The following is a 17,620-nucleotide window of genomic DNA, read 5'->3' as shown; positions in this document are numbered from 1 at the left end:
TGGCAGGACACCTCTGCCTCTGTTTCACTTTATGTTGCTGGTAAATAATATGGTTGTAGTAGTAGGCTAAAGTTAAATTATTTAGTATGCACTAATTAAAGGGGCAGAGCTTTAAGAGACATTTTAGCTTTTATATTTTTAGAAGATATATTTTTTGTAAGAACCACAATTAATAAATATATTTCAGTGAATAACTTATTGTTCAAATCTGTATATAAATATGTACATAAAGTGTTGTAATTATATTGTAAAATGGATGGATGGATGGATGGTTGGACGTTTAAAACAAAACTGTTATTATTAATTAGTAAGTATACATTTTTTGAGCCTTTTTAGAGAAAATCATATCATTGTAGTAAATTATGCAAATTACATGTCATGTGACCACGACCTTAGCCACACCCCCACCGCCACAGGTATCTTGGCAGTTTATGGGAAACACTGTATAAATATCAGTTAAAATATTACATAAAGTTTATATTTATTTATCCATTGAATCAAAAATATAAAAATTCAATTATTTGGTGCATTTGCACACAGCTAAAATGATGTACAAAGCAAATAACCTGCCAGCCAAGAATATACAACAATTCTTTCTCAGGAAAAAAGAGAAATATAACTTTGCACTAAGGTTGTACGGTATACCAGCACTAGTATAGTATCGCGGTACTAATTAATCAAAATCGGTACTATACCGTATTTTTCGGAGTATAAATCGCTCCGGAGTATAAGTCGCACCGGCCGAAAATGCATAATAAAGAAGGAAAAAAACATATATATAAGTCGCATTTTTTGGGGAAATGTATTTGATAAAAGCCAACACCAAGAATAGACATTTGAAAGGCAATTTAAAATAAATAAAGAATAGTGAACAACAGAGATGACTGTTTGGGAACGCAAAGCGTCCCATTTATTAACTATAAATCTTTCAATCATTCAATCAAACTTTCACATCTTTGACATGGCGAACAGCATTCGTGCAGAGTACAAATAATACAACGGTGCAAAGTAATACAAAGTGCTCGCATGTACGTTATCAAAATAACCAGCCTACCTGTATATGAAAAGTCAGTCTTTAATCATTGTGTCATCGTCTTCCTCCTGCGTACTAAAACCACCGAAATCCTCTTCGTCGGTGTCGGACAAGAACAGGCCGTAAATAAGCCGCACCCTTGTATAAGCCGCAGGGACCAGAACGAGGGGAAAAAGTAGCGGCTTATAGTCCGGAAATTACGGTATCCTACACTTCTCTTTTGTAAAGTAAATCTGAACAGCCGATATGGGCATCTACATCAACTATATGATTTGCCTGAGAAGCTGGAGAGGACAAAAAAAATATATATATATATATATTTTTTTTATTTTTTTTTTTTGCGGCGGATGTAATTCTTTCACACAAATAAATGCATGTGTGGGAAACCCTGATCTTAATATTAGCATGCCGGGGGTTTTTATGTGCTAATTTTGCAGGTATACACCTCAGCATCAACTATTTTGTTACTTCAAAAATAATACCATGCTACCTTTTTTAAGCTAATTTTGTCAGCGTTCACCCCGGTCATATTTTGGTACTTGATACATGCTAATGTTAAGAATGCTTGCATTTTAGACACATTTTTCCAGGTACACACCTGAGTAAAATATTTGGTGCGACGTATACTCCGGAGCGACTTATAGTCCGTAAAATACGGTACATGTTTGGTGTGTTGCTACGAGCCCTGGCACGCTACCTTCCACTGGAGCACCAGTGTGTTCTTGGTCCCGCTGGCCTTCCTGGGTGGATTGGGAGGCTCCGGCTCACAGCTGGATGTGGTGAAGCTGAGGGCCTCCGAGGGACTTCCCTGTAAACAGTTGGACATGGCCTGCACCCTGACGGGGGAAGCAGGGGGCGCAGTTAGCAGCAGGTATTGGCCAAGCTGGTGTGGCGAGCTCCCACCTGACATGATAGTCCGTCGCCGGTCGAAGGTCGTCCAAAGTCGCACTTAGTTCTTCGCCACTGCAATGGAGTGAGAGAGTGCATTCAGGGTTGTGGCACGCCCAAATGTGTCCAACCTCCGAGTGGGGGGGCTCACCAGTACATGCTCTTGTACTTCCCATCCTTGCTGCTGAAGGACACCGACACCTCGTAGCTGAGGGGCCCCGGAGGGGTGTGGTCGTCCTCGGTGCTGCCGTCGCCGCTCTCGGGCCCGGTGGGCGCACTCCAGCTCACTGCTGCCCCTCTGGCCTGGATGTCTGACACCTGCCACAGGTGCAACAGTCCTTTACATCCAGTGTTTCCGCCCAAAAATATTGGAAACACTGGCCCATAGCTCTTTTTTTCCCACCACCTGCACTGCAAAAACTGAAATCTAAGTAAGATGAAATATCTTAAATAAGGGTGATATTTTTCTTATTTTCTGTCTGATAAGATAATTCTTCTCACTAAGCAGATTTTATGTTAGAGTGTTTTACTTGTTTTACGTGTTTTGGTCCTAAATGATCTCAGTAAGATATTACAGCTTGTTGCTGAGATTTGATGACCTATATTGAGTAAAACATGCTTGAAACTAGAATATCAACTGTTGTGTCATCAACACTCACAGGTATAAAACTACTTTTTTAAAGTAATCATTTCTTATTTCAAGCATGAAAAAAAAAATCATGATTTTGACACAATTGTGTCTCATAATTAAAACAGATGACAGCCAAATGGACTTTGCTGTTTTATTTTCAATGAAACAATAGAAAATAGGTACTCATATAGTAGTACAGTTGGCACAGTACAGTAAACTGACAGTTAATATTCAAACATTTAACATGTGACATTTCTAACAATTTTGAACAGAAATAGTTCATGCACATTCTGATAAATTCCTCAAAATTACAATTAAAAAAATTTTGGGCTGTGTATATGCGCACTAATTGACTGAAAGAGCACGCACTTGGCGCGATGATGTCATGTTATCCATGGAAAAATGCATTTTTAGACCATATGATTTGCCTGAGCGGCTAGGAGACCCCGAGAGTAACAAGCGCTTGCCTTGTTGCCTTTCCATTAAGAACAATAAATTAGTTTTTACTATAAGTTTGCTGGTTTCAAGAAATGTAATGCAGAGCGCATATCATTATGTCAAGATAATGGCACTAGCATTTAAAGAATATTTTTCAACACATTGAGCAAAAAGGTCTCTTTTTTTTCTACCAAAAAAAGTGCACTTATTAGTGAGAATATACTTATTTTAAAGGCCTACTGAAACCCACTACTACCGACCACGCAGTCTGATAGTTTATATATCAATGATGAAATCTTAACATTATAACACGTGCCAATACGGCCGGGTTAACTTATAAAGTGACATTTTAAATTTGCCGCTAAACTTCCGGTTCGAAACGCCTCTGAGGATGACGTATGCGTGTGACGTAGCCCGGCGAACACGGGTATGCCTTCCACATTGAAGCCGATACGAAAAAGCTCTGTTTTCATTTCATAATTCCACAGTATTCTGGACATCTGTGTTCGTGAATCTGTTTCAATCATGTTCATTGCATTATGGAGAAGGAAGCCAAGCAAGCAAAGAAGAAAGTTGTCGGTGCGAAATGGACGTATTTTTCGAACGTAGTCAGCCACAACAGTACACAGCCGGCGCTTCTTTGTTTACATTCCCGAAAGATGCAGTCAAGATGGAAGAACTCGGATAACAGAGACTCTAACCAGGAGGACTTTTGATTTGGATACACAGACGCCTGTAGGGAACTGGGACAACACAGACTCTTACCAGGATTACTTTGATTTGGATGACAAAGACGCAGACGTGCTACTGTGAGTATGCAGCTTTGGCTTTTTTTTGCGTATGTACGTAACTTTTTTAAAATATATAAGCTTTATGAACCTTGGGTTAGGTGAACGGTCTTTTGGGCTGAGTGATTGTGTGTGTTGATCATGTGTTTGAATTGTATTGGCGTGTTCTATGGAGCTAGGAGCTAGCAGAGGAGCTAGGAGCTAGCATAACACGTACCGTACCGTACGTGCGCGTCACGTACGTAACTTTTTAAAAATATATAAGCTTTATGAACCTTGGGTTAGGTGAACGGTCTTTTGGGCTGAGTGATTGTGTGTGTTGATCAGGTGTTTGAATTGTATTGGCGTGTTCTATGGAGCTAGGAGCTAGCAGAGGAGCTAGGAGCTAGCATAACAAACACGCAGGTGTTATTATGCAGGATTAATTTGTGGCATATTAAATATAAGCCTGGTTGTGTTGTGGCTAATAGAGTATATATATGTCTTGTGTTTATTTACTGTTGTAGTCATTCCCAGCTGAATATCAGGTACCGTGAGTATGCAGCCTTGGCTGCTAAACATTCGATAACTTGACCGTATGTGCGCGTCACGTACGTAACTTTTTAAAAATATATAAGCTTTATGAACCTTGGGTTAGGTAAACGGTCTTTTGGGCTGAGTGATTGTGTGTGTTGATCAGGTGTTTGAATTGTATTGGCGTGTTCTATGGAGCTAGGAGCTAGCAGAGGAGCTAGGAGCTAGCATAACAAACACGCAGGTGTTTTTATGCAGGATTAATTTGTGGCATATTAAATATAAGCCTGGTTGTGTTGTGGCTAATAGAGTATATATATGTCTTGTGTTTATTTACTGTTGTAGTCATTCCCAGCTGAATATCAGGTCACCCCCGGCTCTCACAGCATCTTCCCTATCTGAATAGCTTCAACTCCCCACTAGTCCTTCACTTGCACTTTACTCATCCACAAATCTTTCATCCTCGCTCAAATTAATGGGGAAATTGTCGCTTTCTCGGTCCGAATCTCTCTCACTTCATGCGGCCATCATTGTAAACAATAGGGAACTTTGCGTATATGTTCAACTGACTACGTCACGCTACTTCCGGTAGGTGCAAGCCTTTTTTTTATCAGATACCAAAAGTTGCAATCTTTATCGTCGTTGTTCTATACTAAATCCTTTCAGCAAAAATATGGCAATATCGCGAAATGATCAAGTATGACACATAGAATAGATCTGCTATCCCCGTTTAAATAAAAAAAATTCATTTCAGTAGGCCTTTAAGCTATTTTGGGGTTCATTGAGGTTAGTTAATTTTACTTGTTTTGGAAAGTCTTGACAAGGCAAACTTTCTTGTTCTATTGGCAGATAATTTTGCTTAGTTCAAGTAAAATACCCCTCATTTTCGGTTTTTTTTTTCTTGTTTTTGAACACTGACTTTTTGCAGTGTGGGGCACACGTTATTTTTTTTGCTAATTTTGCAGGTATACACCTCAGCATCAAATATTTTGTTACTTGACAAATGATACCTGCTTTTTTGAGCTAAATTGTCAGTGTTCACCTCGGTCATATTTTGATACTTGATGCATGCTAATGTTGAGAATGCTTGCATTTTAAACACATTTTTCCAGGTGCACACCTTAGAGTAAGATATTTGGCACCTGACACATGTTAGTTAGCATTTTAGCATGCTAACATTAGCAGGCTAGTTTTTATCTAATTTCACAGGTATAGTATCATATATTTTGGTATTTCACTAACGCTAACTGTAAGCATGCTGTTATTAGCATACCATATTTTTCGGACTATAAGTCGCAGTTTTTTTCATAGTTTGGCCGGGGGTGCGACTTATACTCAGGAGCGACTTATGTGTGAAATTATTAACACATTACCGTAAAATATATATATATGTTTAATGTACCCTAAGATTTTTTGTTAAAATAAAGCCAATAATGCCATTTTTTTGAGGTGCCCCTTATTTAGAAAAGTATCGAAATCTATTTTGGTACCGGGACCAAAATATTGGTATAAGGACAACCCTACTTTCCACACAACCAAACAACAAAAGTATGTATAATTCCTCCCGAATCCCTATGGGGTTAATATCAGTATCGGTCAATACTCAAGGCCGCATAATCAGTCAAGCTTAGGCAGTGAAAAAGTTGTGTTCATTGAAAAGTGAAGTGAAATGAAGCAAAGTGACCTAAAAACACCGCTAAGGACGACGACGTGCCGAGAGGGCTTTGAACAGAATGTGATGTGAAAGCGACAAGATTCATCGGCCTCCATTCTGAGGAGGATTAAAAATAGACTGGGCGACACCTGCAGTGCTGAGTCCTGTATGGGGGAAGTCAGGATGGGTCTTAAGCCCATCCTCCCTAGCACCAGGGGGGCCCACCTTGCTCTATTATACCCACTGTTTCGCATCACAGTCCTTTCAGCAAAGCAAAAAACTCTGACAGTGTTGGACATCCTACTTGACACTTTGAAGTAGAGACGCTTCGCTACTTTTACCAAGAGCTCAAAGAAATGCTATTTCAGTGCTAATCCCCGATAAGAGCCATGTTTTTTCTTTTTGTTCACCCACAAACCCTGAATTATGTTATTTACCATTGAAATAAATCCTCTAATAATGTATATCAATATAACAATGAAATGATTAATTACTAAGGGTGTAACAGTACGTGTATTTGTATTGAACCGTTTCGGTACGGGGGTTCCGGTTCGGTGGTGTACCAAACGAGTTTCCACACGGACATATTAAGTAGCGTAACGCACATTGTGTTAACAATGCACATCGAGGCACAACACACGGCATGCTAGCAGCTACCGGGCTAGGATAGACTGACCATACGTCCTCTTTTCACCGGACATGTCCTCTTTTGCGGAGCTGTCAGGGCGGAGTTTCTTAAATGCCTCAAATGTCCGGCATTTTGAGTTAGGGTTGCGTGTATTTTCAATGTACGTCCAGGGTTAAGAAGGGGTTGAAAACAAAACAAATTGTGTGCACAGCAGCATTGGTGAGGGAGGGGCAGAGACAGAGAGAGAGAGTTATGATAAACGCGCTTGTGTTGCCAGGCTCTGCTTTTTATCCATAGATTTATCACATTTAATTTTTTATTATCTATAGCAGGGGTGTCAAAGGTGTGCCCCGGAGGCCATTTGCGGCCCACAGCTAATGCTTTAAAGGCCCACGGCACATTCTAAAAATACTATTAAAATAAACAAAAACATAATAAAAATGAAATAAAAAAGCTTAAAGGTTAAATGTAATTTACAAAGAGTTGCAATGTTGACTAATAAAACAAAGCTGTTTTTTTTTCTTTCAAACTGTCATTGCTCAAAACATAATATTAAATCAAAATCAATGTTATTATGAATTATTGACCTATCCAAGGTTCCTATTACTTCACAACAAATATTCCACTAAGAAAAATATTTTTGGTGGAAGATTTTGCAAATTTGGTAAATAAATAACCCAAAAATGTATATTTTGTTGTTTTATTACTGTACCGAAAATGAACCGACCCGTGACCTCTAAACCGAGGTACGTACCGAACCAAAATTTTTGTGTACCGTTACACCCCTAGTGTTGGCCCTGTGATGAGGTGGCGACTTGTCCAGGGTGTACCCCGCCTTCCGCCCGAATGCAGCTTAAATAGGCTACAGCACCCCATGCGATCCCAAAAAAGGGACAAGCCACGTGAGCTCTGGAAAATTCTCAACAACCAGCTTCCTGGTTGCAGCCAGAAACTTAAAACAAGACTCACCAACATCAGCATCAAGGAGGGTGACTCCCTCATTACAGACAAAATGGAGGTAGCTAGCAGACTTAACATCTTTTTCACCAGCATAGCCGCAACTCTTGTCAACAAGCTGTCCCACCACTCTGGTCGCTTTGCTGTAGAACACATTAAAGCCTTCTACAAAAAGCTAGGAGTATCCAACGATGATTTCAAATTAGAAATGGTCACAGCTGATGAGGTGTTTAAAAAATTGAGCGCGCTCCACCCTAACAAGGCCACCGGCCTTGATAATATTCCCTCCAGATTCCTCAGGGACTCTGCCTCCATCATTGCCCCGATCATCACGCACATAATAAACCTATCAATTACACAAGGCCAAGTACCAAAAGATTTTAAGATAGCAAGAGTAACTCCCCTCTTTAAAAAAGGAAGCAAATTGGAACCTGGCAACTACCGACCTGTTTCTATTCTCAGCTCCATTTCGAAAGTAATGGAGAAAATAGTTTATGAACAGGTCGATAGTTACCTTGCCACAAATAAACTCATGTACAAATTCCAATCCGGCTTCAGAAGTAACCACTCCACTGACACATGCCTTCTCTATCTGACCGACCACATCAAACATGAGGTGGACGCGGGCAAATACTGCGGCATGGTCATGCTGGACCTTCAGAAGGCCTTTGACACCGTTAACCACGCTATACTGTTGGATAAGCTCAGAGCAATCGGATTTAACAAAACCTCTTGGAGCTGGATGCAATCTTACTTGGAGGGGAGGGAGCAGGTGGTAGAGGTGAACGGCACCGTGCCCCCCCCCCTCTCGGTGAGCTGTGGAGTCCCCCAAGGCAGTATATTGGGACCTTTACTGTTCCTAATATACATAAACGACATGTCATCGGCTTGCGACTGTGAATTGTTTTTGTTTGCGGATGACTCTGCCTTGCTGGTATCCGGCAAGGACAAGTCACAGGTGGAGAAAATCCTCAGTGCTGAGCTCTGTAGAACTTGCACCTGGCTCGCTGACAACAAGCTATCCATCCACTTGGGTAAAACAGAATCCATCCTGTTTGGGTCCCACATCAAACTTAAGAGAGTCAATGACTTCACCATAAAAGTAGGTGACAGTGTCATCACCAGGAAAGATGAGGTCACCTACCTAGGTTCCATTCTAGAGGCTAACCTTTCCTGTGATAAAATGGCAACCAAGGTAATCAAAAAGGTTAACCAACGAACGAGATTTCTCTACAGAATTTCCTCTCTGGTCAACAAAAGCACCTTGAGGATTCTGGCGGGAACTCTCGTTCAACCCTTTTTCGATTACGCATGCACCTCCTGGTACCCTAGCACCTCCAAAACCCTCAAATCTAAACTCCAAACATCTCAGAACAAGCTAGTCAGGTTACTTCTAGACCTCCACCCCAGATCCCACCTCACTCCTACCCACTTCTCTAAAGTGGGCTGGCTCAAGGTGGAGGACAGAGTTAAACAACTTGCACTGAGCCTAGTCTATAAAATCCGCTACACCTCCCTGATACCGAAGTACATGTCAAACTACTTCCTTAACGTAAATGACCGCCATAACCACAACACCAGGGGGTGCTCCACTAACCACGTTAAACCCAGATTCCGAACTAACAAAGGTCTTAACTCATTCTCTTTCTAGGCCACATCAATGTGGAATGCGCTCCCAACAGGTATAAAAGAAAGGGCATCTCTATCCTCCTTCAAAACCGCAATAAAAGTTCACCTCCAGGCAGCTACAACCCTAAACTAACACCCTCCCCGGATTGCTAATAATCAAATGTAAACAATCAAATGCAGATACTTTTTCTTTTTCTTATGCCTTCTGATCTCTCTCTCTCTCTCTCTATGTCCACTACTTGATGTCCATATCCCCCCCCCCCTCCTCACCCCTGATTGTAAATAATGTAAATAATTCAATGTGATTATCTTGTGTGATGACTGTATTATGATGATAGTATATATGATAGTATATATCTGTATCATGAATCAATTTAAGTGGACCCCGACTTAAACAAGTTGAAAAACTTATTCGGGTGTTACCATTTAGTGGTCAATTGTACGGAATATGTACTTCACTGTGCAACCTACTAATAAAAGTCTCAATCAATCAATCAATACTTTTTAAAAAAAATAATAAAATAAGATAACTAAATTAAAAACATTTTCTTGAATAAAAAAGAAAGTAAAACAATATAAAAACAGTTATATAGAAACTAGTAATTAATGAAAATGAGTAAAATTAACTTTTAAAGGTTAGTACTATTAGTGGACCAGCAGCACGCACAATCATGTGTGCTTACGGACTGTATCCCTTGCAGACTGTATTGATATATATTGATATATAATGTAGGATCCAGAATATTGATAACAGAAAGAAATGGGGGGAGGGAGGTTTTTTGGGTTGGTGCACTAATTGTAAGTGTATCTTGTGTTTTTTATGTTGATTTAATAAAAAAAACAAAAAAAACAAACAAACAAAAAAAAACGATACAGATAGTAAAGGAACCGATACCAATAATTTCCGATATTACATTTTAACGCATTTATCGGCCGATAATATCGGCCGGCCGATATTATCGGACATCCCTAATCTACAATGTATATAGTCATGAAAATAAAAAATACCCATTGAAGGAGAAGGTGTGTCCAAAATTTTGGCCTGTACTGTATTTCTGTTGAAGCTGTACTTAAAAGAAAAAAGCCGATACGATACGCGTCAAAATTCCAATTATCGTTAATGGCTACTAAAAAGTGCGGTGATAGTCCTGCCCAACGACTTGTTGGAGGATTCCTCCTGCAACCTGACACTGTAGATACACAAGTCTCATCCCTGCCCGACTTCTGACCGCACATTTGAGAGCAGAAATTCCCCCAAGTGCGCTCGTCAGCAGGTCGGACTCCATTAGCGAGACGTCAGCAGGAATTCATCACGGATGTTAATAGAATGTTTAATGACGCAACCCATTTGCATCATTAGGGACCTTCATGGGCACACTGCTGATGGTCACATAAAAACATGCAAATCTAAGCAATTACCTAGGTCAAAAAGGAAAACACGGGCAGATGAGAGAAGCGAATACTCACCGCCGGCTTACTGATGGTGCTCAACAGTGCTTGCAGGGCCTGAGCTGCTGCATCCAGCTCTGAGGAGACAAAAGAAATGGTGAATAAATAAATACATGTTTAAAAAGTGAATAGTCGTCGTGTTCACACCATCTTATCCTGTCTAACCTGGTCACGTGTGCAATTTAAATAACAGGAGCGATGGCGTTCATTTATTTCATTTGGTTTTCTATGATGAAAACTTGCAGTAGTGCTTGCAAAACAGCTGTTCACGTGTGCGTGCTTGTAGCGACATGTGGAGTATCAGATTTGATCAAATGTAACTGTGAAGGAGTGATCAGGTTAGCTGGCTACGCTGCGTGTGTGTGCGTGCACCCTCAGAGCTGTGAAGCTACACGGGGAACACTGGTACAGTCACACAAAGCAATATACAACCTCTTTTTATACAATGCTGGAAAACAATCATTTGCAAACATTATTTTAACGGTTTACATGACAGCATTTCATTTCTGTCCTTATAATTAGTCAGCGGCACTCGGTCGCATGTGGAGGAGTGATTTCATCAACTACAAATGGCACTAGGGGTGTAATCTGTGAAAGAAGAGTGAATGAATAATGACTTCTCAGTTCTCACTGTAAAGTGCTTTGAGGGTCAACAAAAGCGGTAAATAAATCTAATTCATAATTATTATTATTATTATATAACAGTAGAGGTGTAATGCATGAACTATACGACACTAAGGGTGTAATGCATCAACTATATGACACTAGGGGTGTAATACATCAACTATATGACATTAGGGGTGATGTGCATCAGTTATATGACACTAGGGGTGTAATGCATGAACTATACGACACTAAGGGTGTAATGCATGAACTATACGACACTAAGGGTGTAATGCATCAACTATATGACACTAGGGGTGTAATACATCAACTATATGACATTAGGGGTGATGTGCATCAGTTATATGACAGTAGGGGTGTAATGCATGAACTATACGACACTAAGGGTGTAATGCATCAACTATATGACACTAGGGGTGTCATACATCAACTATATGACACTAGGGGTGTAATGCATCAACCATATGACACTAGGGGTGTTGTGCATCAACTACAGTATATGACACTAGGGGTGTAGTGCATCAACTATATGACACTAGGGGTGTAATGCATCAACTACTGTATATGACACTAGGGGTGTTGTGCATCAACTATATGACACTAGGGGTGTAATGCATGAATTATATGACACTAGGGGTGTAATGCATCAACTATATGACACTAGGGGTGCAATGCATAAATTATATGACACTAGGGGTGTAATGCATCAACTATATGACACTAGGGGTGTAATGCATCAACTACTGTATATGACACTAGGGGTGTTGTGCATCAACTATATGACACTAGGGGTGTAATGCATGAATTATATGACACTAGGGGTGTAATGCATCAACTATATGACAATAGGGGTGTAATGCATGAATTATATGACACTAGGGGTGTAATGCATCAACTATATGACATTAGGGGTGTAATGCATCAACTATATGACACTAAGGGTGTAATGCATCAAACGGGTGTAATGCATACATTATATGACACAAGGGGTGTAATGCATCAACTATGCGACACTAGGGGTGTAATGCATCAACTATATGACACTAAGGGTGTAATGCATTAAAGGGGTGTAATGCATAAATTATATGACACTAGGGGTGTAATGCATCAACTATATGACACCAGGGATGTAATGCATGAATTATTTGACACTAGGGATGTAATGCATGAATTATATGACACTAGGGGTGTAATGCATGAATTATATGACACTAGGGGTGTAATGCATTAATTATATGACACTAGGGGTGTAATGCATCAAGTATATGACACTAGGGATGTAATGCATGAATTATATGACACCAGGGGTGTAATGCATGAATTATATGACACTAGGGATGTAATGCATGAGTTATATGACACTAGGGGTGTAATGCATGAGTTATATGACACTAGGGGTGTAATGCATGAGTTATATGACACCAGGGGTGTAATGCATGAATTATATGACACTAGGGGTGTAATGCAGGAATTATATGACACTAGGGGTGTAATGCATGAATTATATGACACTAGGGATGTAATGCATGAATTATATGACACTAGGGGTGTAATGCATGAACTATGCGACACTAGGGGTGTAATGCATCAACTATATGACACTAAGGGTGTAATGCATTAAAGGGGTGTAATGCATAAATTATATGACACTAGGGGTGTAATGCATCAACTATATGACACCAGAGATGTAATGCATGAATTATATGACACTATGGATGTAATGCATGAATTATATGACACTAGGGGTGTAATGCATTAATTATATGACACTAGGGGTGTAATGCATCAACTATATGACACTAGGGATGTAATGCATGAATTATATGACACTAGGGATGTAATGCATGAGTTATATGACACTAGGCGTGTAATGCATGAGTTATATGACACCAGGGGTGTAATGCATGAATTATATGACACTAGGGGTGTAATGCATGAATTATATGACACTAGGGGTGTAATGCATTAATTATATGACACTAGGGGTGTAATGCATCCACTATATGACACTAGGGATGTAATGCATGAATTATATGACACCAGGGGTGTAATGCATGAATTATATGACACTAGGGATGTAATGCATGAGTTATATGACACTAGGGATGTAATGCATGAGTTATATGACACTAGGGGTGTAATGCATGAGTTATATGACACCAGGGGTGTAATGCATGAATTATATGACACTAGGGGTGTAATGCATGAATTATATGACTAGGGATGTAATGCATGAATTATATGACACTAGGGGTGTAATGCATGAACTATGCGACACTAGGGGTGTAATGCATCAACTATATGACACTAAGGGTGTAATGCATTAAAGGGGTGTAATGCATAAATTATATGACACTAGGGGTGTAATGCATCAACTATATGACACCAGGGATGTAATGCATGAGTTATATGACACTAGGGGTGTAATGCATGAGTTATATGACACCAGGGGTGTAATGCATGAGTTATATGACACCAGGGGTGTAATGCATGAGTTATATGACACCAGGGGTGTAATGCATGAATTATATGACACTAGGGGTGTAATGCATGAATTATATGACACTAGGGATGTAATGCATGAATTATATGACACTAGGGGTGTAATAGCATGAATTATATGACACTATGGGTGTAATGCATGAATTATATGACACTAGGGGTGTAATGCATGAATTATATGACACCAGGGGTGTAATGCATGAATTATATGACACCAGGGGTGTAATGCATGAATTATATGACACTAAGGGTGTAATGCATGAATTATATGACACTAGGGGTGTAATGCATGAATTATATGACACTAGGGGTGTAATGCATGAATTATATGACACTAGGGTTGTTGTGCATGAATTATATGACACTAGGGGTGTAATGCATGAATTATATGACACTAGGGGTGTAATGCATGAATTATATGACACTAGGGGTATAATGCATGAATTATATGACACTAGGGGTGTTGTGCATGAATTATATGACACTAGGGGTGTAATGCATGAATTATATGACACTAGGGGTGTTGTGCATACATTAGGGGATAATGATCCAGGTGTTTGTACTCCAGTTTTTGATACGGAGCCCTGGTTTGGGTCCAGCTGGTCCAGATTGTCAAGGTCTAAACACCTGCCCTTCCCCCACTGACCTCCCGCCTCTCCGTTTCTACCTCTGTCCGTCTGCTTGTCCGCCGCATGGCCAGGCTGACCCTGCTCCGCCTCGAGCACTTTTCCTCCCACGCCATTGTGGACGTCCAGCGTCGGGGGGCTGCGGCGGGTCTTGAGCGGCGAAGGCGGGGGGCTGTCTCTCACCTGCCCTCCACCGCCTCCCTGGCGTTCCTTCAGCTTCTTCTGCAGACGCTCGTAGGTTTTGCTGGTTCTGTCGTCCCTGTGGACAAAGGCTGGCCGTCCATGTTGGGAATGGGAATCTGCAGAGACTGAAGTGGGAGCACAACGGTGAGCTTCTGGAGAAGGGAGAGGCTGGGATGGTGGCGCTCACCCTGCTCTGAGTAGATGTGAGCCGGGTGATATTGGGAGATGTACTGCGAGCCCATGTCGCCGCCGCCCGCCATGCCCGTGTAGAGGTGGGGCGGCGGGGGCATCATGGCCTGGTGCGGGATGAAGGCAGGCAGGTGGGGGTGGGGCGGTGGCGGAGGATGGTGGAGAGGGGAGTGGCCACCTGGGTGAAACTCCGGTTGCTGCGGCAAAACCAGAACCCGCCGCACTCCATTCTCTTCTATGATCTGAGTGGAAGACAACAAAGTATGAACATTATTCAATAATGGATCATATTTTCCTTAAACCTTCAGTCTATTTCATTTAAAACTACATACGCTTCCAAAAAACTGTTTATCTACTTTTTGAATGTTTAAATGTATGAACATCTATTTTTAAAATATTAGAACGTATGGATATTTTTTTGGTAATTGTTTCAATGCATGAGCATCGCTCTGTTAAACATTTCAATGTATGAACATCTATATTTAAGTAGTCCAATGTATGAACATCTATTCTTTAAATATTTAAATGTATGAACATCTATTCTTTAAAAGTATCGATGTATGAACATCTATTCTTTAAACGTATCGATGTATGAACATCTATTCTTTAAACGTATCGATGTATGAACATCTATTCTTTAAACGTATCGATGTATGAACATCTATTCTTTAAACGTATCGATGTATGAACATCTATTCTGTAAATTAGGGATGTCCGATAATGGCTTTTTGCCGATATCCGATATTCCGATATTGTCCAACTCTTTAATTACCGATACCGATATCAACCGATACCGATATCATCCGATATATGCAGTCGTGGAATTAACACATTATTATGCCTAATTTGGACAACCAGGTATGGTGAAGATAAGGTACTTTTTAAAAAAATTAGTAAAATAAGATAAATAAATTAAAAACATTTTCTTGAATAAAAAAGAAAGTACAACAATATAAAAACAGTTACATAGAAACTAGTAATGAATGAAAATGAGCTCCAGTAGATTTATGCTGCTTTAACATCTGCTGACTGAAGCCTTGCTTTTGAAGAATCCTCCATCAAGTCTTTTATTGGGCGCCAAACAATCATCCATGCCACACCCACTTCAAGTCCACTATTTAAAGGTTAGTACTATTAGTGGACCAGCAGCACGCACAATCATGTGTGCTTACGGACTGTATCCCTTGCAGACTGTATTGATATATATTGATATATAATGTAGGAACCAGAATATTAATAACAGAAAGAAACAACCCTTTTGTGTGAATGAGTGTAAATGGGGGAGGGAGGTTTTTTGGGTTGGGGCACTAATTGTAAGTGTATCTTGTGTTTTTTATGTTGATTTAATAAAAAAAACAAAAAAAAACAAAAAAAAAACGATGCGATAATAAAAAAAACGATACCGATAATTTCCGATATTACATTTTAACGCATATATCGGCCGATAATATCGGCAGGCCGATATTATCGGACATCTCTAATGTAAATGTTTCGATGTATGAACATCTATTCCTTAAACGTATCGATGTGTGAACATCTATTCTTTAAACGTATCGATGTGTGAACATCTATTCTTTAAACGTATCGATGTATGAACATCTATTCTTTAAACGTATCGATGTATGAACATCTATTCTTTAAACGTATCGATGTATGAACATCTATTCTGTAAATGTTTCGATGTATGAACATTTATTTTGAAATGTTTCAATGTATGACCATATATTTCTAAATGTTTCAACGTATGAACGTCTATTTTTAAATATTTTCATGTATGAACGTCCATTTCTTAAAATATCTTAGTTTACGAATGTCTATTTTTTTAAAAAATATAGTGTATGAATGTCTATTCTTTAAATGTTTCAATGCATGAACGTTGATTCTTCAAATCAGTGGTTCTCAAACTTTTTTCGCCAAGTACCACCTCAGAAAAATCGTGGCTCTCCAAGGACCACCATAATGACCAACTTTAAAATACAGTAGAGTAGTAGGTCTAAGTATTCATTAAAAACACGGCATCAATTTTATTTAAAATGTATATTTCAAATTATTGGCCACTGTTACATTAAATACAGTTTTAACAGTAACACTGTGTTTGAATAATACTTTAATCATGTGATTCTTTGGTGTAGGACGAGATGGAACCTGCATACCACTAGTGGTGCACGTACCACAGCACTGCTTTAAGTGTTTCAATGTACGAACATTGACTCTTTAATAGTACATTTGCTGTGAGATGAATTATCTCTAGGGATGTCCGATAATGGCTTTTTGCCGATATCCCGATATTGTCCAACTCTTTAATTACCGATATCGATATCAACCGATACCGATATATACAGTCGTTGAATTAGCACATTATTATGCCTAATTTGGACAACCAGGTATGGTGAAGATAAGGTCCTTTTTTAAAAATAAAATAAAATAAAATAAGATAAATAAATTAAAAACACTTTCTTGAATAAAAAAGAAAGTAAAACAATATAAAAACAGTTACATAGAAACTAGTAATGAATGAAAATGAGTAAAATGAACTGTTAAAGGTTAGTACTATTAGTGGAGCAGCAGCACGCACAATCATGTGTGCTTACGAACTGTATCCCTTGCAGACTGTATTGATATATATTGATATATAATGTAGGAACCAGAATATTAATAACAGAAAGAAACAACCCTTTTATGTGAATGAGTGTAAATGGGGGAGGGAGGTTTTTTGGCTTGGTGCACTAATTGTAAGTGTATCTTGTGTTTTTTATGTTGATTTAATAAAAATTAAAAAAAAATTTAAAAAACGATACCGATATTACATTTTAAAGCATTTATCGGCCGATATCATCGGACATCTCTAATTATCTCCATAATAAATTCAGCATTTTTATAAACGGCCG

At 39.3% G+C, this 17,620-nt stretch overlaps 1 protein-coding gene across 1 annotated transcript in view; it reads right to left on the bottom strand.

The window, feature by feature from the left end:
• Nucleotides 1–17,620, bottom strand: part of fndc3a (fibronectin type III domain containing 3A) — a 160,503-nt gene that overhangs the window by 70,831 nt on the left and 72,052 nt on the right. The window contains 6 exon segments of the mRNA XM_062060894.1: nucleotides 1,731–1,869; nucleotides 1,937–1,996; nucleotides 2,073–2,239; nucleotides 10,627–10,685; nucleotides 14,402–14,668; nucleotides 14,731–14,974. Coding sequence (XP_061916878.1) covers nucleotides 1,731–1,869; nucleotides 1,937–1,996; nucleotides 2,073–2,239; nucleotides 10,627–10,685; nucleotides 14,402–14,668; nucleotides 14,731–14,974 — 936 coding nt within the window.

This window comes from Entelurus aequoreus, linkage group LG10 (genome assembly GCF_033978785.1).
Source record: "Entelurus aequoreus isolate RoL-2023_Sb linkage group LG10, RoL_Eaeq_v1.1, whole genome shotgun sequence".
Taxonomy (NCBI): Eukaryota; Metazoa; Chordata; class Actinopteri; order Syngnathiformes; family Syngnathidae; genus Entelurus; species Entelurus aequoreus.
This window is presented reverse-complemented; position numbering and strand designations above follow the sequence as displayed.